Source organism: Corvus moneduloides, chromosome 4 (assembly GCF_009650955.1).
Source record: "Corvus moneduloides isolate bCorMon1 chromosome 4, bCorMon1.pri, whole genome shotgun sequence".
Taxonomy (NCBI): domain Eukaryota; kingdom Metazoa; phylum Chordata; class Aves; order Passeriformes; family Corvidae; genus Corvus; species Corvus moneduloides.
In genome coordinates, this window is record NC_045479.1 from 34,133,456 (window position 1) to 34,159,183 (window position 25,728).

General features: G+C 38.0%; 1 protein-coding gene across 1 annotated transcript in view; it reads right to left on the reverse strand.

The window, feature by feature from the left end:
• TMTC2 (transmembrane O-mannosyltransferase targeting cadherins 2) overlaps window positions 1-25,728 on the reverse strand; it is a 235,982-nt gene that overhangs the window by 93,731 nt on the left and 116,523 nt on the right. The window contains exon 3 of the mRNA XM_032106615.1: window positions 3,859-4,687. Coding sequence (XP_031962506.1) covers window positions 3,859-4,687 — 829 coding nt within the window. The remainder of the gene's footprint in view (window positions 1-3,858; window positions 4,688-25,728) is intronic.

Consider the following 25,728-nt stretch of genomic DNA (forward strand, 5'->3'; position numbering starts at 1 on the left):
ATTTCATCAGTATATATGACCAAGCAACTAATACTTCTGTGGCAGTCTAGCAGTTTAAGCCTCTCTATTTGCTACTTCTTTAGTCAATGTCTGTACCAGGTACAGCAAATATATCATAATGATCTTTGATGTTCAGATGTGGATTGCAAAGTATGAAATGGCCCAGAGGAAAAAGAATACACTTTTTGAAGCTTATTTTTGGTACTACAGGGAAAACTAGAGTTAATGAGGCATAATAAGCACAATTATTTTGTGTGTCATTACAATTTTATATTAAACATAAGGTAATCATCACCACAGAATGACCCTTAGTCTAACTGAAAAAGACATGACAGCTACCACCCACTTCTAACTTTTTTGTTTGTTTTTATATTTTGGGAGGCTTTCTTCGCTATACAAAAATGTTCAGATAATGAGTATGGTTTTTTATCAGTAGGACTGCTCATTAAGTTGAAGGCAGAACAGAGAAACACTTGTGTCTTTCCCTGACTGCGGTCAAAATATGCATACGCCCACTTCAGAATTCATAAACTGAATTAGTCAGTCTTGCGTATTTCTCCCTCAGGTGCTGACAAACTGTAACAAGGTACTGCTTGGATCACTTCAAAGTTATTTGAAATACTAGTCATCACCCAAACAGCAGAACAAGACCGGTAAAGATGCAGCTAAGGCATCCCAAGTCCTCACAAGGACTCCCTCAGCCAAGGGATGGCAGCTGCCTGCCACACAGTGAGGCAGCCAGGAAATCCGGCACGCACACGGTAGTTTGGAGGCAGCTTCACCACTCTCTTCTCACTTGACTCTCCCACGATGCATTTTGGTGGGTTTTTAAGAGATAACCCATGCACCATGCTTTTGAGTATTTTTTCCACATTGTCAGTGATTGACAAAAACAGCCTGGAGAAATGTAAATTGCAGAAAGGCTGTGGCTGCCTGCAGGGGTAGAGGCTTTCTCACCTGAGGCAGAACATTACTCTGTCTGCACTGCCTGCAAGGTGCCTCTGAAGGGACCAGAAGAAAGTACTGGTGAGGTGATTATCACCTATTTCTTCACTGAGGATTGAAGATGGAGAAGCTGCTGAATATGTTTGCCTGGAAGTCCCACAGCAGCAGATGAGATTATAATCTTACACATATTACAACACAGAGGACTTGATTATAAACCATCACCATGTGAGACAACTCCATTTCCAAAGCAGTTCAGCCACATTAGTACTCAAATGTACCCATGTTAAAAGCTTGCCTCGCTAACACCCTTATGAGTACAGCACATCAGCTCAATGCTGCACAGCATTCAGCCATCAGCGCCTGTCATCCTGCTAGTCCAGAATACAGATGGACCTGGAACAAAACACTCATCTTTTTGCTTTAGCAAAGCTGGTCTTCAGAGATTTCTATTTCTTGATCGGTTCTCACACTGAGAGTTTTTCAAGGGATACCTCATTGCTTTTTAGATTAGTACAGAAGCAGCTCTTGTTCAGAGGAAGCTCTTTGCAGGAGCTAAGAGAAAAAGCAGAACTATCAGGGAAAATGATCCTGCTACTCCAGAATTTTCAGAAGTAAGAAAATACTATTGAGGAGAAACTTGCTGTGAGTTGAGGAAAGCAGAGAAATGAGGAGTGACAGCCTCTTCTGAGTAGCCTAAAAATAAGGAAAACACTTCTCCACTCTACCGATTGACTGAGCAGCCCATTGTCTCACTCCTGAATAGCCTATTTATCACCACCATTCATGAAACTAAAAAAAAAAGAGGCAAACAAAAATAGTTTTTCCTACGTCAACCTCATTTAATTACTGAAGAGTAGTTTGAATTGTTGATCTCCTAATGCCTTAGCAGGATTGGCAGCCAGTCTAGTCCAGTCAGGCTTGCCTGATTGTATGAGAAATAGAAAATAAAATTACCATAGTCAAAGCCAGGAATAATCTTAGAAATATTCACAATAATGAATAGAGTTGGGTGACAGGTCGCATTAGCTAGGGGTTTCCTGTACCCAGCCTTGTTACAATGTGTGTGCGCTAGCAAATATTCAGCAGAAGTTTAACAGGATATTTTAAGGAGATTTAAAGTCAGCTCAGTCGTGTCTGTATCATCGCATTGACATACTGTCTTTGCTTTTACACATCTCACAAGACACTTAATGTCAGCTTATACAGCAAGAAACCAGACAATCATATACACACGAGTCTGTGCATACTGAGATGTGTATGATGAAAATAGCTCATCTTGTCTCCTGGGAGTGTAATACCCAGTAGTCTAATTTCCAGACAATGCTGCAGCCTATCCTACTATTGGGCAAAAAGTAGTATAGTTTTTTTTGATCACAAAATTTGGCTCATTGCAAGCAGACAAGTAATGTCTGAGGATCTCCACCAAGGACAAAAATAGAACATGTATTAACTAATCGAATGCATACACACTTTTCTTTTCAAGGAATTACAGTGTTTTAGTACAAGTTTTATATTGTCACTAAATTTGTAAGTCTCAGAGCTTCATATAATCACTCTGGTGTGCTGGCTCGCTGTTCAGTTACTACATTTCTTGCTCTCCTGTGCTAGTTTTGAAAAAAAAAAGTAAAACATGGTACATGCTTGCTCACAATTAACAAAAGTCACTTACTGCAGCAACAAGTTTAGTAATTTTCCTAGGATGAGAAAGTATATGAAGAAGAGTTACAAAATCAGACTGACCACTAAAATGCTGCTTTGCAAGGTATTTTGTCTGCCAAATCTACTTTTTCACTCCCTATCAGTTCACAGTAACCACCTGCATCTGCCTCTTACTATCAAGCTTTTAGATAATGGCGTGATATAACTGTCTAACCAAAAAGCACATCTCTATCAGCAGATGACTTTGAATCATATAATGGGTTTCTCTGCAGAGGACTGAAAAACCTTGAGTATTCAAGTGCTGTCAAATTTTTCTTTCACAGGCAAAGCAACCAACTGATCCCTTCTCACTTCTGATGAACTGTGAATAAGGAAGGCTTAGTCAATGTCTACATTGACTCACTCACAGGTGATATTTTGACCATTCTCATATAAACTTGCATGTGTGCCAAGAGCAGTACAGCCAGGCAACATGGAGTTCAGGATCCCAGCTGGATCTGCCATGTATGCGTGAAACCACAGAGCCACAGATAAACATTGTTACTGATACCTGAATTAGCAGGTCTACTGCCTGTGTGGATGTGTTTACACTAGCTGTGGTCACATCTCATTACAGCATAGATATAACCTTTGAGACATGGCTGGGTAACGTTACAAATAGCTGATATTTACACATGAACAGGGAGGCATAAGTATTTGACAATAACTCTTTACAGTATTCATATGCAGGGGGAACTACAGTAATTTCCTAGGCTGAATTATATGACCTCATTTCCTCATTTTTATTACATAGTATTGACGTTATTTGCATCAGATGAAATAAAGGAACAGCACCTCCCTGATGATGTCCTTTACTATTTCCCATATTTTCTAGTCATAGAAAACAGAACATTTGGTAAACATACGAAAAATCTTCATTAGCATGCTAGATACCAGATTCCAAATGGAAAAACACCAGGGCATGCTCTATAATATTAATAATACATCTTTAATTTCAAAATACAGAACTAATACGACTGAAAAAGAAAGTATGCCCTTACCTTAGGCTCTCCTTTTCTCTGTGTTAATGCCAAACCTGTAACACCTAATCAAAACATATTCCTGCTTCTCCCCAATTTTTACTAATGCACATACAACTGCAACCTGAGATGACATTTCTTAAAGTATCCTCTTTAGACGTAGCTGATAAAATCAGACAATTCAAAGGCAGACTGTATAAGTAAAGCAGTCATGATAAAGAGCAAAAATTACCTTTAGCAGGGTTTACTTTTATCCCTGACCTGTACAGCATCTCCTCATTCTGCCAGTCCCCATTCCTGACAACAGTCTTGAGTCCATAGAAAATAATTAATGCAGCAGTGGAACAAAAAACCAAGTTCTTTAGAAAGCGCTTTTGGGCTTTGACATAAAGGGCCCTGACACCTACTGTAACCAGCAGGCAGAAGCCCATACTAGGAACATACAGCACACGCTCTGCTATTACAAAGCCAACATAGAAAAATAGGTTTGTGGCAGGAACGAAGGGCACTATTAACAAAGAGAGAGACAGAATGACAATGTTCTCAGTTGAAGGAAGCTGCAGTTTCTGAATTTCATGCTTTTTTAGGCCATTCTCTTCTTTTGATGCAAAGCTTGACTTCACCTCCAGTGTCTTGTACTCCATCTCTGGGTGGCAGCTATGCCCATTAGCATTTTGCTTGCCATTCATTACAGTTTTCCCATTGCATTCTCTCTCATTGCTGGAGCCCTTCAAGCTGAAGTAGGCAAGGAGGAGGAGTCCTGCATAGAAGGCCACAGTGTGTAGATTCCTCCAGTCACTGACTGCTTTTAGAAGAGGCACAGCATCCATAGACCAGTCAAAGCTGAGGGTATCTGGGCACAGCAACAGCCAGAGGTTCTTGGTTGGCAAGTAAAAGAAGGTCAGGGTACGTGTGAGAAAACTGTCTGAGTCAGCTGCTGGATTGTCAGAATTAGAAAAACTTGGGGGCTTGTTGCCCATCCAGTATAGGCGAACACCCAGCAGTGCAGTTCCCCAGGAGCTCAATAAACCAATGCTGAAGAACAGGGTCAAATTCTTTCTCTGAAAAGAAAAAAAAAGCATTGCATCAACACTATGTATTTAGCTGTGTAAATTATACACAAAAAAGAACGAAGAAAATATCTGATAGAACTTTTTTTCAGTAATGGAAACAAACACAGTAGATCTTGGTCTCTGACATTTGGATCACGCCACATTGGGGTACATGGTTGACTACAGACTAAAGGAACTGGCTCTTTCATTTAAGCTGTATCAAGAATGTATCAGAGTCAATCCTTCAGACATTTTAGGGCTGTCAGTCCTCACTTAAGATTTAGCTTGCATAATGCTTTGGAAACTCTTATTTTAGAGGAATTTATGGAATCTTACATTAGTTCCTACATAACCGCCCAAATCCTTTCACTGTTTCTGGCTGTGACCAAAACACCAGTCTGCCTTAGCTGGATTTAAAGCCTAAAGGATGCTCCAGCTCCATATTCCTTAATCAAAGTCTCTCCTGAGGCATTTCACCAGAGAACTGATTAAAACTTCCAAGAAAGCAAGAGAGGAAAACAGACACAGATTCCATACTTAGGTCTCCTAGCTCCTACCTATTAACTATAGTGATCACTTGGAGCCTTCAGAGGCTACCTACTATTGGAAGTCTCACTTCATTTTGCATAAAACACAAAAAGTTTCACCTCAATATGAGGAAGGGCTTCTTTACATGGCGAGTGGCAGAGCACTGGAACAGGCTGCCCAGGGACATTGTGGATTCTCGTTCTCTGGAGACATTCACAACCCACCTGAATTTGTTGCTGTACAACCTGCTCTAGGTGACCCTGCCTTGGCAGGGGGATTTGAACTGGATGATCTCCAGATGTCCCTTCCAACCCTAACAATCAGTGATTCTGTGATCTCGGAGCCAAACAATACATTGGGGAGTTTGCTTCTAGCACACCATAATAAGCGCTCCAAAACCTTTCACATTTTCATATGCATTTACATAACATTATATGAAGCAGGCAGCTGACTCCACCTACCAATATCATCATGCTAGCAACTTGAAGAATCTCCACTTATTTATGGAATAACTGAACATTTTCCAGCAGGAGCTGCTTCTTAGGTAAGTTCTTCTCTCAATTACATGGGCACCCTAAATGAAAGCTGGTTTACATTACTCTTTCTCTATGAAGAAGCTAAAATACATGCATTTTTATATTTCAATTTCTCAGATGCCTTTTGTAAGGAAAAAAAATACCTATTTGCCAAATAGTTCCAGATACAGTATAAGTGCTTTAATAACCTTTTCCTCATTATTAGAAAGAATTATTTGTCTATCATTTTTCATTTTATTAGGTATGTTTTTTCCATCTCACACTACACATTCCTGGATGATTATTCAATGTTTACTTAGTTATTCAGAAGCAGAACCTCATAGTAGAATGTTTTATCTTATTTCTACAAAACAGCTCATTTTTCTCCTCTTTGGGCAGGATCAACCCTTGATATCATGAATTACAGATGATAGTGTTGACCATTTTAGGTCAATTATTAATAGTTTTCTACCACCAGTTTACTGATGTTCTACTAAGAAGACAGTCTAGTAATGATAATTTATAGTTTATCTTATAATTTAGCATGAAGAGATTTATTCCTTTTCACATTTCTATAGAGTTCCTCCTTGTGAAGTTTAAAATACTAAACGTCAGTTAGATTCATTCATTCAGTTTTGATACAATATGGAATTTAATGGAGGCATTAGTAGGGAACAAACAAATTTATAAAGAGAACATTTATGCACTTGGATCACAAACATCTAAAAAACACTGGCACTTTTTATACATAAAGTAAAGCCTGGGTCCAGATTTAATTTGCCATATTAACACCAGTTTGATTTACTAGCTTTTTTACATCTTGAATAATCCACAGTTTTTTGGTAACATATAAATCAAAAGCCTCATCTACACTTCATGCTAACTACATTCCCTGGAAAGTCTATTAGAACAACTTACTTTTATTTGTAAGCTGGATAATACTTCACAACTCACTTCACATATGGTTTCATCCATGCCTGACAAAACTATTTAAATGCTTTTAATGTTATAAAACTGTGTAAACTGGTTATCACTGAAACTCCCAACTAAGTTTATATTTGGAATAAAAAGATTATTCAGATTTCATGGATTTGCATGTATGCCCTCATAGTAAAACCTCATGTCCCTGGTTCAACTATCCTTTAATTCTTGTCATATTTTTCGACATGAAATTTCTTCTGCCCACCCTTCTGACTCAATTATTTTTAAACTCATTCCTTCAAATACACATATAAACAGCCCTCAAATGTTAAATGTGACTAGGTGCTCTTTTATACATCCTTCTTATGAATCTCTTAGGAGGCTGCTTAGACAGAAAGAAGCTGGGAAATGAAAGATGGTCTTTTTTGTTTGTTTGACTTACAAATAGTCTTTTCTGGAAGGCTACACACCACTTGAAAGATTAAGATATCCCAAATACTAAGGAAGTGAAACTTGATTAACAGATGAAAAGTGAGCTTTCATGGACTGATTAGACTGCTTTGTTGTTTTGTTAATATTTACATAACAACTGAAAGAAAATCTCACTTTTCTGAAGTCCTAACCACCACACTTTTCAATTAAATGCCAAGAGAGCTCACATTACAAAGTTCTCTGACAAAACCACGCAAGAGCGGATATGCTACTCCTCATGGGTAACAGTGAAACCATCTAAAAATTTTCAGATCTTCCTCATATGTTAAACAACTACTAACAATTAGAAGTTTGCCTCTTGCTCCTCCCCCCAGAAATGTTAACAATATGTAGCTCAGAGTTAATCAATCTTCACTGCTCAAGTAACTATGAGCAAGCCTCTCTTTTAAGCTTTACACTTAAGGTCTGTAATATCTGGATCCTCACACTGGTTGGTTCTAAAAAGAACACAGATTATCCACATATAGTTTTGTGTTTCATGCTGTAACAGAACTTTTTTTACTATTTTTTAAGCATTTTACAGAACTTTCAAATGAAATATGTAAGCATTCACTCATGGAGCTCAGAGATATCTGAGTAGGTTTACCACCCCAGCGTATCAATATATCATGCTCTAAGGCACTAGTCAACTGCAGACAGAGCTCTGGTAGATTCTTAAACTCAGTTAACTGACCACAGGAGTGAAGCGCAAATTTCCTGTTGCTGCCTCAGACACAAATGGTTTGCATTCTTCCCCAGATTTCTGACATGGATCTTTTCAATAGCCAGTAGCTTTACAACTTTTTAAAATTAAGTACATGTTAACTACAGTTAGCAATAACCTGTGTAACACTGACACGCCATTGTGAATTTTCAGATTTCAGCGGAGGCTCAGGCTAGAGCCAAGAAAATCCGTCCCTAACATTTAAACGTCTGATACAATAATTTAAAGTAGGATGCCTTTTTCCTTTCTTGTTTTTTTAATTTTCAATTTTCAAATCTCACAGATAGCATTGGCCTAGAAGGGAAAGACAAAGTCATTCCCTTTTTTTCCTGTCTCAACATTCACGACTTTTGCATCGCTTTTATCCCTCTGTGCTAATATAGTCACAGATAATGAGAAAGGTTTAGCACACATTTTGGCTTTGCTTTCTTTCAGACTTTGGAAGAAAATCATTCCAGCAATTTATTAAAATTAAATAATATAGCCAGTTCCCCAGTAGACGTCTGCCTGCAAAGGAAGTGCTTTTAAAATGAACTCTGCTCAGACAAGCACTTTCACTCGTGACTCTTCCTCCTCTGAGCCTCCTGACAACCTGTGCTCCTCTGATCTGATTGTGTACATTCAGTGCAGTCCAGCAGCAGAAGAGATCCTCTGTAATGCCTGGCAGAAAGGATTTGGATTACTATACTCATAAATCCAAATCCATCCCATCTGCCATATGTTTTGACACCCCCATAAATCCTCCAACCTTTCGTAAGTAGTCATTTCCATCTGAGGAAAAAAATGAGTACTGATTGAGATGAGATTTAACATCTCTACTGCCTGCTAACAGCCAAGTACCACAACTGCAATTTTAGTCTCTGTGACTATAGAAACCTTTTTCATCGCCCTATCAAAATCCATCTGCATGACCCACCCACTCTGAACATTTATCTTGCATTAAATCCTAATCCCTCACTTCATTATATTACCCTTAAATAAGGCACTTAAGCAGATTTCTTAATTGGGCAGCCACTGCCAAAGCTCAGTCATCACCTAAGTGGTATCCAAAGCATTTTCGAAAGACGCTGTTCTTTTAACCTCACCTTGTCCATTTCACAAAGCACCATTAAACATGGCACATGATCAAGACAGTCAATATCAAAATCATCACACACAAAATGTTATTTTTAGAACTCAGGAAATGCAGAGATGAAAGAAGATGTGTCATCAGGCATTACTCACAGGAGTTTCTTTTCCAAATTAGAGCCCTTAAAAATATGTTGGCTTCAAAACTGGGACTTCCAAAAGTAGTAAAATGCTGCCAGATCACTAGACTGACAGTATCTTCTTCCCACATTAGATAGAGGTTCCTGGATAACAGCTCAGGCAAGCTGGAGCCAAACTAGAATTCAAAACATATCCCCACCAGGAATGAAGCTATTTACTACAACCCCTGCTGGGTCACAGTACTGAGATGGAAGTGGCCTTTAACGCTGCTTGATCACCTGCCCAGTTTGTTCCTGCTCACATGACCCACTAAATGTTCATTTTCACTGGTGATGCAACAACTGGCCTGAAGGTCTGTTTTTACTCAGAGTTGGAACTCTGGCTACAGCTTGTCCAATATTGGGACCAACTGTGCATATTTAATGACATTTACTTCTAGTGTTATGACCCCACACAACTCTTCTCCAACAAGAAAGCGATTGCATTCACAAAACAGCTGAAGATTATCTGCACATACTTTTATTGTAATTAGGCTGTAGCACAAGCTAAACAGTCCTTATCGCTATGACTTGCCTTACATTCGAGTTATAAATACTGGCATTTAAAAATGCCAAAGTCTTACTCTAAAATTCTTCATTCTTTGATATGAATCTTTAATTACCAAAACAAAAAAAATCCAAAACCACAAAGACTCTAACCTCTCCACTGAAAAACAGTTATAAGGACTACAGAGGAAAAGACAGACTGCATTAAGATCAGAAACTGTGTGAATGACTGGAGATAGTATAAGAGCAGAAGGACTTGATAAGGACAGGAGAACAGAACAACACAGCCTTGGAGAAGTAGACAAAAGATATAACTTGGGCAAACAGAAGTCAAGAAAAATACAAGCAGGATGCCAACTCAGCTCTGCAAGGCTGACAAAGCAAAAGTTATGTAAAACAATGATACCACACTTACTCAAAAGTGGGGGTAGAAAAACAGCCACCTGAAAAGGACACTGGACACTGAAGACCATCAAAGAAGACCCCAAAGAACCATAAAAGGACTTCTGATAAGGGCTGTGACTATGTAAAATAAAGCAATACATATATATCAAGTAAGTGGGGATAGTTAATGAATATGTAATCAGTGTGTATGATAAGAATTCTGTTTACCCAACACTTGGGGCACTCAATCAGTGAAAGGATCCTCAAACTGCTCAGCGCTGCAATAAACAGTGCCTGCTTTGCAATACTCAGGAATGTGTTAGAAAGTGTCTATCTGGCTGATTTCAGTATGAGAATACAGTAGCTTGATAAATCTGTTTGCATGATCAGTGCAAGGCAAGGCTTTCTCGAAGTCCACACAGCTAAAAGCTGTGTGATAATGGTGATGCTATGGATATCTATCCAGAGTTCATCTATCTGCAGCAGAAAGAACTTTACACAGGAGATTAGAAACTCATTGGGACCAAAAGACATTTCTGGACTGCCAGACTGCTCTGGGATGCTGTCCAGTACTACTGTTACCACTGCACAGTAAGAGAGGTGGTCGTCACTACCTGCATTTCATTTAACAAGTATTGTCTTAACCAGAGCTTTTGCAGTGAAGGAAGGGTGCTGCACTTTCCATGCTAGACAAAACACTGAGAGCTCACTGATCATGCAAGTATGTTGTGAGGCAGAACTGGAATTCAAAATTATTTTGAAATAACAGAGAAATGTTCAGAAAATTATACCTGTATAAAAGGCAGGGACAACACTGATTGCTTAAAGCTACACAAGTACAAGAAGTGGAACACGTGGTTGGCCCATCTTCAGAGAAGCATGAGGGATTATCACGTATCACAAGCAACTCTTTTGAACCACTGCTAGAAAGGTAAACACTATTGAGACTACAAATGAAAGCACACCCTCCAAGATATGCGAAGCAATCCTTCCACTCTCCTCAATACTAATAAATCCTAGAAGGTCTGGTTCCAACACAGATCTTTCAGAAATAAAAGATGGAACTGGATAGAGCAACGCAACAGAGTAATTTGTTTAATTCAAAGGGAACCAGAGGAAGATTCTGGCTGTGTAAAATGGAACCAGTTTGCTTCTGCCACTGCGACATGGACTATAAGGGAGCAGGACAGTCTCATAGAGGACTGGCACAGCTGAGATGGGCAGCACAGTTCAGCACTACACCTGAGCAAATTGATCAGTAGGCCTGCAGAGCCCCAAGGACAAAGGAAGCCTTGCCCCAGTCTCACTGGGAATGCAAAGGCTGCAACTGCTGTATAGCTGGCCCATCCTCTTGAGTAACAAACACATGAAAATGAGTTTCTACAGCTAAGGCTCATGATAACATTTATATCTCCTACATCACATTAAGTAAATCTGACCCGACAATGCAATTTACTAAAGCCCTGCTTGTTTGAATGGATAGATATGCTGCTTTTTCTTCACAAAGTTTCTTCTCCTCTTCTATACAATGTACAGCCATGCTTAAGAAAAAAAGAAACAAAGTACAAAATGGCAGCACAGACTGCAATCCTACCTACCACCAAAAACTGTAATGGCACATTCTATGTTCCCTACACTAATAAAAGGGCAATAAAGGAAAATTAAAGCCTATGGGCTGGTTTAATATGCAGTGGGAGAAAAACACACACTGTTAAAATGTAAATAGACACATACTGACCAATGGATTTTATGAGCAAAAATGTCATTAAATCCCAGATTAAGCCTCTGGCAATGACTAAGCATCTTTACCAACCCAGTAGAAGAAAGTCATCAATAACCAATTTCTGCACATGGGATAAATAGCAATTTGGCTCTAGGTCTGACAGAACAACCTCTCTAGGTGTAACAGAAGTCTATCAGTAGGAAGCCCATCAAGCTACAGCAGTTATTTGCTACAGTGGATAACAGGATTCTAGAGTGGATCATGGATAACAAGCAGCATCTTATGTGCAGGTAATTTTGTTTTTCTCTGCCTACTGAAAAAAATCAAGGTGTTTAATTTGTTTTAATTGTACTTTTAAAATACATCAAGAGAACAAACAGCAAAGCAGTCTTAAAACTATACTCATAACAAAGAAAATACATTACAGTCTTGAACGTTTAATTGCAATTTTTCTAGTAAAGCTTAAAACCCTAAAACATTTCAAAGAGAAACACAAATAGCATTGGAAGTCCATGCAAAACACAGAACCTGCTTATCAACTCAGAAGGCATTTTATACCATCAAGGAAAATTCATTTAAGATCATACAAGTAGACACTTATTTCCTTTAAAAAAACATTTAAACCTGATTTTTGTGCAGTTACTTTATTTTCAGATCTAGCAGTTTAGCAAGATAAGGAAAAAATTATTAAGTGACTCAAAACCTATCTGTGTGACAAACTTAATACAGGCTATGTTTTAAATACAACATTATTTTTAAAAAAACTCACCTTCCTTCTACACCCACAAAATATATTTATTTATGAGAAGGCACAGTAGGATCACCAAAAGACACTCCCAAGTAGATAAGTATTATGTTTGAAGTCAGTACCCTTTAGGAGCAGGAATAAATTTCACAGTTATCAGCCACTTACTGGGCATTTATTTCAGATGCAGTGCTTATTATAAATAGCAGCCTGAAGGACATCTCCTGCAGTCTGGATGCAATCTCTGTTTAATTACTCCTTTTTTTATGATCCACTAGGATCACAGTTCAAAAAATGGGAAGCACAAAGAACTGGAGAAGCTAAAGGCAACACAGCAACGACTAACAGTCTCAGAAAGCCTTAACAAAAGTGACTTAAAAGCGAGAACTACACACCTTCAAGATTCAACTCCCACCAACAGGAGATGAAAGGTAATTCACAAAGAATGCTGACAAATAGTAGTTCACCCACCACTGATGAAAAGCTTTGTTCCCAGGTGTACTGACAGGAACTCCACTCAAACTCCTAGTCAAAACAAGCAGTCTGACGCACATCTACATGCCTCCTTTCTCACCTAACCTAGTCGTGCCTCCCATGTAGCCAACCAAGTAGCTATGAAGCACTAGCAATAAAATTCTGGATATATGTGCTTGAAAGTTTGAAGAATAATACACTGAACAAAAACAAAACCAAACAAATAAAAAAAACCCCCAGCAACCAAAAAAAACCCACCACAAACAAGCAAACAAACACCACCTCATAAAAGAAATTAAATTAACAACCTTTTTAAGGCCTTACCAGCAAGTACTGCAATCTTGAGAAGCAAGACTGGGAAAACTACCGTTTTAGTAACAACTTCATTTATTCCTCTTTTTCATTAGATTGCTAGCTTTTTAATAGAATTGGTTATGGTCAAAGATTAATTAAAGAAAAGAGCGCTTGGTGTTTTTCTGTGTTAATTATTGGGGAAGCTTTTCGTATTCATTCCCTATGGAATACACTAAACAGAAATTGGAATGAATACCTATTAGAAAATGAATAGAGAAAGCAAATTAAACTTTTTGCAGCAAACAGTCCCAGCTAACTACATAAGTAATTCCTGCTCAATGATAGTGAAGAGTGTTGCAAAGATACCACAGGAGTAAAAATGCACAAATATAAGCATATTTAGCCAATAATTAAAACTGTAAACACTTCAACAGAAAATTTCCTCCAAAGTATGTTTGATAAAAATAACAGAATAACCTTGAATGGGATGTCCTCTACTTTGTTTCCTTATACATGAAATATGAAGAAAACAATATAAAAAACATTGGTGCTAATTTTTTCTCCCCTTATTCTAGGGATCCTTCTAAGGTGTATTTAAAAGGATATTTAAGCATAGCTTTTTAAAAATACAAACTGCATTACTAGAGTCTGAATCAGAGATAGAGTTCAAGGTAAAGCAATTACTGACCTCCATATTGCAAAACCAAATCCTTAATAATTCAAATAAAGAGAGATTAAAAACAGTGAAGCAGAATATGGATAACGAAACTTATTTCATGACATGAAATGTCATTACTCTCCATTAAGCTAATGTGAAGAAATGAGGCAGTTAGTAGCAATGTCCCGTGAACCAATACCAAGATACTTCTCAACTATTAGGGGGTGAAGTACTTAAAAGAGGTCAGTTACTGGTACTGTAAGAGGTGCGCTGAAACCCCTTAACCAATTACATTAAACTTATTGAAAGCCTGCACAGTTATCTTGTTTGGCCCAAAAAAAGATCTTTCATATTTCCTGTGAGGCAATGATCTGTGGTCAAATTAGTCTACCTGTAAAACAACCCAGTTTCTCTGAAGGAAATGAAAAATTACATGCTCTTTTAGAAGAAAGGAAGAAATTTATTTTGTCTTAAATACATTCAGTACCATTATCAAAGCTTTTGTTTTAAATAAATTTCTCATTTTTTATAGACCAAATGGAAAAATAACAAGAAAAAGAAGAAGTGCAAATAGACATCACATTGCCTGCATGTATTCTTCCACATTTACACACACAAACACACAGAGCTAGCCTTGGTAATTCCTGGTTTGTCCAGGTCCAATGCATGGCAAATGTGTTTTAGGCATCAAGAACATAAATGCAACAATCTTTCCTTAGCACAGCTCTGGCGCAAACAGCCAGCTATTACTAAATTCATTCCAGTCTCACTAATGAGTGGAGTTTGGAAGCACAGCATATTTGAGCCACAAAGAGATGATTTATAATTAGAAGTCACTCAGCAGGGAGGCTGAAGTACAGCAGCTCTCTCTGCAAGTTATCATAACAGAAAGCTATTTAATGAGTGTGGGTTTCTTCAAGAATTCAAAAAAGTCGAGATTTGGAATAGGATGTGTTACATTATGCAGACACCCACATCACTGAACATTTCTGCTACAGTAAAACCACCAAAAGAAAAATCCTCGAAGTTGTTCCTATCTTGAGTTTTTGGCTCATTTTTTTAGTAAGTTCTTTCAAATGTAAAACGTGGATTTGTAGAGATTAACAGATAGACAGAATTCAGTACAAAAAAAGTTAGTGAAGTTTAATGAACTAAACTAGGTTGCCTAAGGTCAGGCACTCCACAGTGCAAACAAGAAAAAAATGTGCCCTGAAGCAAGACAGTGTTTGGCAAAGACACAATAAAAGAGCAGAGAGGTACCATTCCTCAGCAAGCCCAGGAGAGGCCTGAGTTACCTGCAGTTACCCACTCCTTACAGCACTCTCCCCCGCAGGAGAGCACTACGGGTGCTGATGACTCAAATTCACTTACACACAAACCTGAACCCTCCCCTTAATCCACCTCCAGATCAAAGCCACATCCAGCTGCCAATAATAATTTAAAAATAAATACTTTTTCAGTAAACCATATGCCATAATCTTCACGCATGTGATGGGGACACAGGGGCTTTGCATGCTAGAAAATTATCCACCTTGACTTTCAGATTAAGTTATTGAGTTTGCTAAGGAAGGATGCCAGCAAGAAAGGATGACAGTGGAGCACAGTATACCAGAATTTCTAAAATCAAAATGTAGGCAAAACTGATTCAGGTTGCATTTATTTTCTAACCAGTAAATTTAGACTGTGGCTTCTTGACAATAGGAGAATTTAAACAGTAATGATGCTTTGGGAACTTTTGTGTTTATTTTTTCCCATTGTTTCCAGAGTGAGCAGTTCTTTGTGCAGAGTGATCTTGTGTCAGCACAGTGGAGGGAACAGTGTATGGAAGTGGAAAGCTGAAGAAAGGGGTTAACTTTGTTAAGCCATGACTACTACCAAACATGCCTATCAAAATGTGACTTCCAAGAATATCACTAGGGCAGCTGCAATCTTGCCATGCATGGTAAAAAAACCACAGCAAACTGAGACTTGTAATAGAAATACTTATCTGAGAACAGTTATAACCATTATACCTCAAGAAGTAACATTTCATTTTCCTAAGTCTTGAAAAATAAACAAGCTCCACTAAACAGAAGATATACACGACATTAAAACGAGAAGTCCTTGAGTTATCATGCACAAAGAAGCATTACATGGCCACAAAATTCCCTCCCACCTGACAGTCTTAAAAATACTCATTCTACACCAGGAGCATGTTTTCAGGGTCACTACACAGGTTACCTAGATGTCATGATAGTAAAGGCCCAAATTTCTGAATCTTTCAGAAAGCCGTGTGACATATTTCCTTGTTCCTTGGAAGAATGCACATCTTCACCTTCATGATGATAGGATGATGATAGGATGAACTTCATTGCTAGTGTTTGTCTGCACTTCAAACCACCTGCCCAGCCTACAGATCCTTCATCAGCTCATCATTCTTCTGTCAAAAGCACCCTAAGTCTTCCTATGAAACCTTCATCTATACCTCATAGACAGTAGTTACCCTCAAACCACTCCAAAAAGTTAAGATTCTTCAAAGTTTTGCTGTAAGTACCATGACAAAATGCAGCTGATAACAGATCAAGATGATGCTTCTGTCACCAGCTCTTGACACAGATACGCTGAATGATATTAACCAGATGGCTTAACCACCTTCTGTCTTCTTTTGCTCTAATCTTTCCATACAGCCTCTAAATTCAGACACCATATTTCTAACAGTAGTAGGAATTTGCAATTTTGCTTTCTATGGAGTTTAAGAAGGTTCTAGCCCTACATAAGTATCAATTACACAAATAATTAAGCACCACAGACAGCAGTGGACTCTTTTACTGTGTGATCTGCAAATTGTCATCCAACATGCTTCCGTTGCATATTTATCCAGCCTAAGTAGAAGCTTTCAACAATTTTATTTTCATCTTTCTCTGCCCCTAGCTCCTTTCTCTGTTTGTTTCTGCCAAATATTACCCAGAAATGCAACGGTGTTTTTCAAAGTGGTGCTGTCCACCATTTTACACACAGTGTGCTGTAAAATCTGCCATGATTGAACACTGCATCCTAGGAAGCCCATATAAATATTCAGTCACAGAATAGTTTGGGTTGGAAGGAACTTTTAAAGGCAATCTAATTCAACACCCCTGCAATGAGCAGGGGCATCTTCAGCTAGATCAGGTTGCTCAGAGCACCAAAAACCTCAGAAATTGTTAATCATTCATGTACTTCTCAACTTTGTTAATCAATGAACAAAATAGATTTCTTTACATTGCTTAGAGAAAAAAATGAGAATAACCTTCAAAGACTAGGAACAACCACACATTATGGATTTACCTGGCTACCAATATTCATTTTAGTGGTGAAAAATTTGACAGAAAAGACTAAGATTTTAAATTCTGTACCTACAATTTTCCTTAAAATTCCTTCTTATCTGCACAAGTACATAAAAATCATTAACCAAAATACATTCAGGGACAGAAATGACAGCTGCTAAATTTTTCAAGAGACTCTATGAAAGGACACTGAAGTTCCTCCACTTATTAAAAACTACATCTTCCACAATTCACATATCTAAATAGAAACTAAACTGTAAAGACTACCCTGTAGCAGTATTTGTAGTTCTTTGAAACAAACTCTCTCAGTATTGTAGGGTTGTCTGCGGTGACTTCTGAGATTAATGTTTTTAATACTGCAATTATGAAAACTATGAAAATGATAAAAACATCATGATGACAAAAATCCATTTTTAATCACCTACCAATTTAAAAGCATCAACATCTCAAATGTTTGAAAGTGAAATGCCTTAAAGCAGAGGCTCCACAGAAACCATCACTTTGTCAAGGCTAGTCTCCAAGTTTCTTAGAAACCATACTTGTCTTAATTTTACAAACAGAATAATTAGGCAGCTGGACTTCTTTTTTAGAAGACAATATATTTTCCTTCCTTTTGCTCAGTAACTTTCCAGAATCATGGAAAACACTCCTTTCTAAGGAGAAAACCAGAATACCCACATTTCAGTCCCTACTCATTATCTGTGATAAGACTCCAGACTATACAGACGTTCTCTTCCAAAGACTGCCATGAGTACACATGATTTGAGTCCTTTGTTTTGGAGGAGACCTGAGCTATGCCATCTCACTGAATAAGTATTTAAGTACCTATCTGAGCACATTCTCATCACTCAGAGCTGAATGTGCATACTGCAGCCCTGTTACGCTAGAGCACAAGGGGGATAAAACATCCTGACAACACAGAAGTAAAGATTCATGGTTGGACAGGCTTTACAAACACTCTGCACATAAACCAGTTAGTGCATGCCTAAAAGAAGCTAAGGATGGTATGCAGGGACCCAGTTCAGCTGCAGGCAACAGATGAACAGGACCTTAAGACACAACTTTTGGACTTGGGTAATGCAACAGTATAGAATCAACTGCGTCCCTACCTCCTCCTTTGTATCTTGGCCAAGGCTTACATACTTTCCACATACTGCAAGTATAAACAAAGAGGAGTTTAATCCAAGAGTTAAATTATGAAGAACACCTCCTACTGCCTGCAACAGGCTTCCCTTGGACCAGAGCATTAACAGCTGGGGCTGACCTCACTTCTGTCAAACCCACAGTCAGCCTTTGAATCTTATCACAGAAATAACTGGAAGGCTAGAAAAACCACTTCATTTTAATTTTTGTTATTTGCTTTCTGAAATCCCAGATTAAAGAGGTTTACATTCTTAAACACTGGCCAAAACCATGATGACTACATATACTGGTCTGGTTTGGGGTTTTTCCCGTGAAAGCTGAGATTCTCACTGGGACAGATGTTACAAGTGTATAATTCGCTGCTCTACCGTACGTGGATGTTTTGTTAAAGGGCTGTGGCTTGTCAAAAGAGCACTGGGCTGGCTGCTTGTCTTACCAGGCAATTTTGCACTGGTTCAGCTGGATATTGGGAAGGAGGAGGGAGCTCGCTCTCAGAGAGCAACAAACTAGGAAATGCTGCTGCAGTGCAGGGGTCAACAGGGAAAGCTGTGGGAAGCAATGAGCCACGAGGCTGGAAATAGGCGGCTTGAGAAAAGGAGGGAACTACATCTCAGAGACAACTGAAGACTTTTCTAGAGGCCTACAGGAGACCACGAAGATCCAACATGAGAAAAATAAGAGGCTTTACCCTTGCAAGGATGATAGTAGACAAGGATGAAACATGCTTTCAAACACAATTATTTGAATATACACCCCCCAGCAAATCTGCAAATCTCTTTCATGAGATCCCCCTTTATTTTACTGTTTGTATTCCAAAAAAACCTAAAAAAGTTTTAAAGATTCTTGGTGCGTTCTCTTTAATGAAAATATCCAGACAGGACATTTCTCAGAGCTCTGACATGGCATTACTGGCCTAAGATCTAAAGTAGAAAATGCTGAGAAAACTGACACACCATTTGGAACTGCATGATGTGCCTTCTTCCTCAAGATGCAAAGAGGTGCTTTCTTTACTGCTGTCAATAAACTATTATTTCTACATGAAGGTTCCCCTTTGTTCTAAAAATGTCACTGACTCTGACAGAAAAAAACCTCATTGAATAAAAGGCCAACTTGTCTTTACAAGAGATTTGATTTTTCAAATGGAAAAGATCAACCAACATACAGCATTTTGAAACTAACAGCAAAAACCTTCCCTTTCTACACGGTCACAAGCAAAACCAACGTAGGAGGAATTTTAGCACCACAGAGAGTAGAGATTAAAAAGCATGCCCAGAAAGCTGGACTGTCTTTGCCTGGGATCTAAGATAGGATACAGTCCTGGAAGGGTTTCCCCCAGCCCAGGACTGCAACATCAGCGTGTAGGATGTTGAGTACGGTTGTTCATGACCTGACTTCCCCATCAGCTTCAATTATTGCTTTTTAATGAGCTTCTTAAAGGATAGGAACTTGATACAATTTTGACTATTTAAGAATCCAACTTCACCAAAAAAAACCAAAAAGTAACCAGAAAAATCTTTCATCAAATGCCTGTTTGTTCAGCATATCAGTGATTCAGCATATCAGCAGATTAGTTCTAAAAACACAAGAGTGACAACAGTTGCAGCTTCATGAGGGAGAAGGTGGTGAGACAGTAGAAATGTGCATTAAGATTCTTTAAGTTACTGTGGATGAGTACAGAATACTGCAGGATGTCTAAGGATTATGCAGGAATAAAGTTCTTTTCTGGAAAGGAACACAGATGAGTAGAAGGTGCTTGAACTTTGTTTTTTGAATGCCCTAATTTGTTCACATTTACCCTGAAGCTACCTGAAAGCTGTATTTTAGGCTAATCTACCTGTCTTTTGAACATTTCCTAATTATTTACAAAGCCAGACAGTACTGGACTCAAAGCAGGGTAATATCTAACCTTTTCTGATGATGCCCTATCGCTAGAACACTTGCTAACTTCTTAGAAGGTAAATTTTCTTTCATCCCACAACTGCAATCCATGAAGAATTTATACTTTAAAATGTTATTAATGCTAAGCATGCTGTCCTCCTATAGCTACAGCCTGGAAAAGGTTATTTTACAAACCAGTGGGAAAGAAAAGGTTTTCTTTTGTATGTTAAAATATGGACTTCCAAATTTTGAAAAGAAATAAAAATCAAAAAACATAATATAGCTTGCAAAAATTTCAGCATTGTTTATGCCACATTGTCTTTCTGTGACAACATACATAGTGAATAGAAAAAGGCTTGTGAAATTGAGAGCATGCTTTAAAGAAAAATACATTCAGATGAAGACTTATGGATATGTAAGTATGGTTAGAAAAGGAAAAGAAGCAGCTAAGAGACACTTTTTTATTGCAATTTCATTTAACAAAGACTGTGCTCCAGAGAAGTCACTCTGACACCTCATCACAAGCATGTTTCAGTGCCATCTAGCTAATGCTCAAGTTAACTTGCATCACTGCACAAGGATCTTTGTTTTCCTGCAAATATTCCTTCTTCAATAAAAAAAAGAAAAAAAATGGAGAAGTGGCATATTGGTTTGTCTTCAGATCCATCAGTGTGTTGAAGCATAAAGAATTTGGGTTGTTCTTGAAATACTTGAGCTTTGATGCATTTATGTGAGGAATGTTAAAAATGTAACCCCTAAAACCCTTTACGCTATGACTGAGCTCCTGATCTGGATGGATCCACATGACTGAGTACTTTAAATACTGCTCTTTCAAGTATAAACATATTAGGTGTCATTATGCAACCCCTCTGTTCAACTATTTTGTGCCAGACATTAATGGAAGAGTTGAGACAAAGGAAAAAAAAAAAGAAAGTGCAATAAAGGAAGCCCATTTCCACTTGTTTTAGAAAATGCAAAGACTATTGATTTCTACAGAAAAGAAATTTGTAAAAGTAAGTGAAGAATGTATTTTGAAGAGTGGTATGCTTTAAATCCTCTGAAAGTTCATTTTGCCTCTGCCACAGTATACGTTTCCATACAAGAAAAGACATTTGCAGTCCTGAACATGTCACTGTGACCATGTAACACTGTGCAAGCTGTTTCCAAATTTTAATCAAAATTCTTCAGATTAAAATAATCTGATAGGCTGACAAATCTCCCTCCATCCCAAAACAGATGGGAGTTTCCTTTGACTCAGCAATGTGATTTTATATCCTCTAAAAATCATAATTAAATCATAATGGCCCAGTTTTAAATCCTTCTGCCTTAAAAGTGTACCTTCCAAACCTCTTTAGAACTACCAGACTAGCCAGGATATATCTGGTAAATTATGCCACTGAAAACCTCAGAAAAGAATAAAATCTATAACCAAAATATGCTTGGTTTCCTCTGCACAGTAACTGCATTTTGGATTTCAGACTGTGAAAGGATGCAAAATGAATATGCTCAGGAAAAAAAAAAAACATCAGCAGTTCCAAATTCTGTTAGTGAAGTGAAAAACAAACTAACAAAAAAACCCACCAAGAAGTTGCAAGTTGCAAAAGCACCAAGTACAAGGTTGGGGATCATTGTACCAAGATCAAATGTAATTACTAGACAATTCTTCAATAAAGTAAGACTTAATCCTATGTTCTTTTTTTTGGTAGTATTTTAATTAATTTCCCTTCACATACCTAGCAAAACTTTTTACCAGTAGTTTAACAGGTTTCTCAAAGAGCACTGCAAAATTTTTCAGGAAGGATATCCTGAAAAATAAGAAATGTCACTGAACAAAATGTGAATGGGATTAAGGCAAAGTACAGGAATTTGCTCCTGAGACCCGTTGTGTTTCCTCCAGTTGAGCAAAAGCAGCACCTAAAAGCTTGCTCCAGCAAATTGCTCTTTTCCCCCCACCCTCACATGTCAGCCCCAGCTCTTCCTCCCCTGCCCACCTTGATTCTCAGTGCAATACACACCCCTCTTCTCCCCTCATCCTTCCCACTAGCTGTCCCAACTGAAACTCCCTCTTTTGCACCCAGCTGGGACAGCTCTTGTGTCTGCAGATTGGTAAGGAGTAAGGGAAGAGCAGGACGCGGCAGCAGAAAGCATGACAAGGCAGAAGGTGCTTTGAAGGGCATCTGTGTAACAATGAAACAATTCTCCCTGAAAAAACAAGGAGCTGGTAAGTGGACTAAAGATGAGGTGTTTGGCACAGTGACATTTTTGATAGACTGTACTATTTTAGACTGAAGAACAATTTCAGATACTGAAGGCAGAGAGAGCACACATACAATGAATTGGTAGGGACTTGGCTGGTTGAGCTGCTAGAATAACTACTTAAGAGCTCTCCCATTCTGCTAAGCATACAGACAAGCTCCACAACACCTAAAGAGACTACAATTTGTTTCATTGATTTGGGGTTTTTTGGTGGGTTTGGTGTTTTTAACACTGCAATTGTAACTTTATTTGGCTGAATAAAACAACTGTTCTTTAGCTGACCACGACAGTTTCCAACTGGTAACAACCATCAGCTTACACAAACTGATCTCCTTCTGTGAATTAACAACCTTCATTGTTTCATTAACATTAACTGCTTAGCGATAAACCTGAAAGTTTCCAGCAGAGTCTAAAGAGGGTTAAAACAACTTTGAGAAATCCAGGCTTAGCTTTTGGGGTGGATAAACAAATGAACAATGAAGGAAGCTGCTTTGAGATATTTTTGGTTGGCTAATCGTCTTTATGTTATCTGAAGTGAAAAGTTTCCATCTTGGATCCTACTTTGTACAGCTACTGGGCAACTAAAAAGAGCTTGTACAAAATGTTGCTGTCTTCCAAAAATTTATCATAAGACCCTACTATCAAGGAAATACTTTCATGAGTAACTTAAAGCAGTGGTAGACGTTTTTTTCTACATCATATAACAAGCACTTTGTACACGTTAAACACAGCCTTGTGTGAAAACCTGAAGACTAACAAATTTCAGAAATTATTTAGAAAGTGATCATCTGACCCCACACCATTTGTCCACAATGATTGAAAACCATCAGTATGTGTTAACTCCATTGCCAAAACCGACAGTCTCAAAGAACCTTCTTCTCTGTTGACCTATGAGATTAGACAACTTGTCCAGAGGATTAAAGTAATTGTATTAATTCCTAGATAAATATGTCTAATGGGAATTCTGCCTGGTTTGGCCATCATGGCTGAGCTGAGGCACTTCCATCAAGTTGTCAGTTGTATCCTGATAGGTTTTCAGGATTCATGAGCCTGCTGGGAAATGCTGGGTGGTACTTTATCAGGTGCAGCACTCATACAGAGAGCAGGAGGAGGGGAGCAGCAGGGGAGGCACTGGGCAAATTTGTGGAATCTGACCTTTTGCTTTGGGCACCTCCTTGGATTTTTGCCTTGTCCCAGGTGGCCAACAGTCATGCTATTTTATAGAAATCTTTTGTTAAGTATGTGTGAAGTGTTGCAGTGAAAGTTCCTAATGGATTGCACATCTGGCATAGTAGGCAAACATGGCCCTCATGAGGCCCCAGACTTGCAGACCAGCAAGGAAGCCTGTACAGGTGGGAAACAACCACCTCTTTAAGAGAAAACCTCTGTTGTGCCAAACTAACTTAGCTGCAGCAAAGAGTGAACTGTTGAGGAGTAACTGCAAGACCTGTTGACAGAAGTATGGAGATAGAATAGGTTTTCATAACGCTATGGTGGCCAGTGCAGCAGATAAAGCATGAATGTAGAAACTTACCACTGAACAGCACAGGTATTTCCTCCAAAAACTATGAGATATATATGCAAATCACATTTCTCTAAAGACTAAGGTATTTCCAGTCTTTAAACTGCTCTCTCCATGATTATTGTAAATTATACAATTTGACAAAACTGATTGGAGTCTGATAAAATTAACCTACATAAAAGAAAGGGAAGATCTACCACTTGAAGGAATGAAGGCTTAATGCAGTCTGAAAGAGAGGTAGATGAGAAAAGTTACTAAACAACTCTTATAATGGAGTTAAATTTAGAGTGTAAAATTCAAAATTGAAAATTTTACCACTAGATAAAACTATCATCTTCTGAAATTCTTCTAACACCAGGCCTTTTCTTCACACAAATTAATCTTCAAAATTTTAAGACCAAATATTCCATATATTTTTTTTCTAAGTCCTGTTTGGAAATCTTCTCAGTAAAGGAATCTCACAGACAGAAGAGATGTCTTCTAAAATTGCTGGTCTCTTACAAACTTTATAAAAGGACTGCATTCATACTTGAAACCTGAAACCAAACAGAGTACATCCTTCAAGGAAGAGGAATTTACACCACCAATGCCATTTACAGACAATCCCATTCCTTTCTATTTCTCACCCTGAATTCTCGTGAGCTGTTTAACTGCACTACTTCCAAAAATGTATCAATAAACTTATAGCAAACCAGCCTATAGAAATTGAGCTTTTTAGAGGATAACTACTTGTGGAAATCATGGAAACAGTCTACTACTATTATTCCTAATCCACAGAAAAAGAATCTAGACAGAATAATGGAGTTGTCTAGGGTAATAATGGGCCAATGGTAGAAGCTGACAGAACCTGACATTCTTAAAAATCCTTCTCATCTTGCCACAGCAGTTTAATACATGTTGGTAAACACAGCACATGGAAAGTATTTTAACAGAGATACTAAAGCAGAGAGGGGAGAACACAAATATTGTCAGATTCCTCAGGGGAAAATCTACAGTTTGAAGCACTGCCCGTTACGATAAGCATTCCTTTTTTGGGTAAATTTCTTTGATAACCAGCTGCAAGGATAGTAGTCACATTATTTTGCCCTTTCCTCGTCACATTTTCTAGAATTGACAAAAGCATCTATAACTATTAAGAAAACAAAGCAAAATGAAATCTATATTTTTTAAAATATTAAAGCATTTAAAAAACTGTCATTAACCGTTTTCAAGAAACATTTCCTCCAACTACAGCCAATTGTTTTATTTTTAAAGCAAAAAGAAACAAATTTTCTTTCTGTGAAAGCTCTGAAGTAGCTTTAGAAAATCTGTAAGGGATTGAGAACTTTGATCAAGTAACCACAGAGAATATTCTGTCTTAAACATTCCAAAGAAAGGACAAAAGAGGGGAAAAACAATTGCTAATTATCATCTTGGTAACATTTTTAAGCAGGGAAACTTGTCTCTTCTCTATTACAATTTTAACAAAGCTTTTAAATGCTTCTTCACCTTTGAGAACATTGTTCCTCCGTCAAATTGGATTCTCCTTGACTGATGGATACTAAAGTAAATAAGTAGAAAGGTGGACAGAAATTCCAAGCATATTAATGCCATCTGTGTCTTTTAGAGTAAGCTTATACTAAAACTAGTTTCTGAGACAACACCATCCAGAGATTGCTAACTTGCTAAAGATCTTCTGTGAGATAGAAAATTAGCAAGTTTTATCTATAGTTCAGGAATACCGGTCACTTTATGCTCTGTACTAAATTTTGACCTAAA